This window comes from Pteropus alecto, unplaced genomic scaffold (genome assembly GCF_000325575.1).
Source record: "Pteropus alecto unplaced genomic scaffold, ASM32557v1 scaffold106, whole genome shotgun sequence".
In the NCBI taxonomy this organism is placed as follows: domain Eukaryota; kingdom Metazoa; phylum Chordata; class Mammalia; order Chiroptera; family Pteropodidae; genus Pteropus; species Pteropus alecto.
Genome location: NW_006442103.1, coordinates 14,354,047 through 14,355,629, shown reverse-complemented (window position 1 = coordinate 14,355,629; position 1,583 = coordinate 14,354,047). Strand labels below are relative to the sequence as shown.

Here is a 1,583-nt window from a genome sequence, read left to right as displayed (position 1 = left end):
CCAGCGCGCCGGCCTGGTGCGAGGAGGCGACTGGGTGGCGTGGAGGCCCGGCGGGGCAGGCCCTCGCCCACTCCGGCTCCGATCCGAAGACCCTGATTCCTTTAATTGATTGATTTTCTGACTCCCCCCCTCAGCCTCCAAAATGATGCTGAGTCCGGACCAAGCCGCCGACTCGGACCACCCCAGCTCGGCGCACTCGGACCCGGAGTCGCTGGGCGGCGCGGACGCCAAGGTGCTGGGCAGCGTGTCGGACCTGGAGCCGGTGGAAGAGGCGGAGGGCGACGGCAAGGGCGGCAGCCGGGCCGCGCTCTACCCGCATCCGCAGCAGCTGAGCCGCGAGGAGAAGCGCCGCCGCCGCCGCGCCACGGCCAAGTACCGCTCGGCCCATGCCACCCGCGAGCGCATCCGCGTGGAGGCCTTCAACCTGGCCTTCGCCGAGCTCCGCAAACTGCTGCCCACGCTGCCCCCGGACAAGAAGCTCTCCAAGATCGAGATCCTGCGCCTGGCCATCTGCTACATCTCCTATCTCAACCACGTCCTGGACGTGTAAGGCCAGGCGCGTTGCGGGAGGCCGCGGGTCCGGATGTCGGGTGGGACCGCGACCGACTCAGGAGGCGGCCTCGGGGCTGGCGGAGGAGACGGCGGCCCAGTGGGAGCCTTGGACCGGGGAAGAAGCTCTCAACGTGTTGCGCTCTCTCGGATCAGCGGGACGACGAGGAAAGGTTTCCATTTCTGGAAGGTGGGGATGTCTGACCAGCCCTGCGGCTCGCGGGGGGTGGTATTTTCCAGGCCGGGCGGACCTCCTGGAGGCCCCCGAGGCGAGCCGCCTCCAGGCCTCCCCGACAGGTGTTAGGATCCCTTTAAGGGTCGTTTGCTTTAGCTCACCGGAGACTTGGAGCTCTCCTATTTTATCTCCCACAGCTCTCCTTGTTTTGAGAGCATGGAGGCAGAAGCTCGGAGTATAGGCTCTTAACTTTAGACGATCTGGATTTTTTTTCTAATCGACAAGTCACCAGACGGTCGAAGGGGAAGGGGTGTGGAGGGAATCTCCTCTCTGGTGTAGAGATTTTAGGCACATTAAGGTGCAACAGGAAACTTTCTGTACCGTTGTGAAAAGAGATTAGATTAGAATCCAAACATAACCATCCCTGCATCTTTGATAAGTTTAAAACGATGCGTTGAGAACAGACACTTTGTGGGAGATTTGAACCTGGTGAGATTTGAACCACCAGGTATGACACTAACGTAGACAGGAAAATCCGTATTTAAATGGAAAACTTAATATCTGATTGCTTTTGCAGGCGAAGTGCCCCTTTATATATCCAAAAACATCTATTTGTGACCTTAAACATGTGGACCCATAGGTGCAGTTAGAAAAAGACAACCTATTTTTATTTATGTTAGAAGGAGTAGAGTATTTTTTCCAAGACATTTATTTTTCAGAGTGGTGATAATTTTACTTTGTATACTCTGTGCCAATTTATTTATAGTCAAGTGTTTACACTTTTTCCTGTGGAATAATTATTACGTCTAACTTTTTACGTGTTTGTTGAGGTTATACTGTGGTCTTTCTTTTTGCTCTA

The 1,583-nt window shown here is 55.1% G+C and overlaps 1 protein-coding gene across 1 annotated transcript in view; it reads left to right on the top strand.

Annotated features, from left to right (window-relative positions):
- The window catches only part of NHLH2 (nescient helix-loop-helix 2), a 3,142-nt gene extending 2,418 nt beyond the window's left edge, over positions 1 to 724 (top strand). Inside the window, exon 3 of the mRNA XM_006919673.1 lies at positions 135 to 724. Coding sequence (XP_006919735.1) covers positions 143 to 550 — 408 coding nt within the window. The 5' untranslated portion in view covers positions 135 to 142 and the 3' untranslated portion in view covers positions 551 to 724. The remainder of the gene's footprint in view (positions 1 to 134) is intronic.
- The last annotated feature ends 859 nt before the right edge of the window (positions 725 to 1,583 follow it).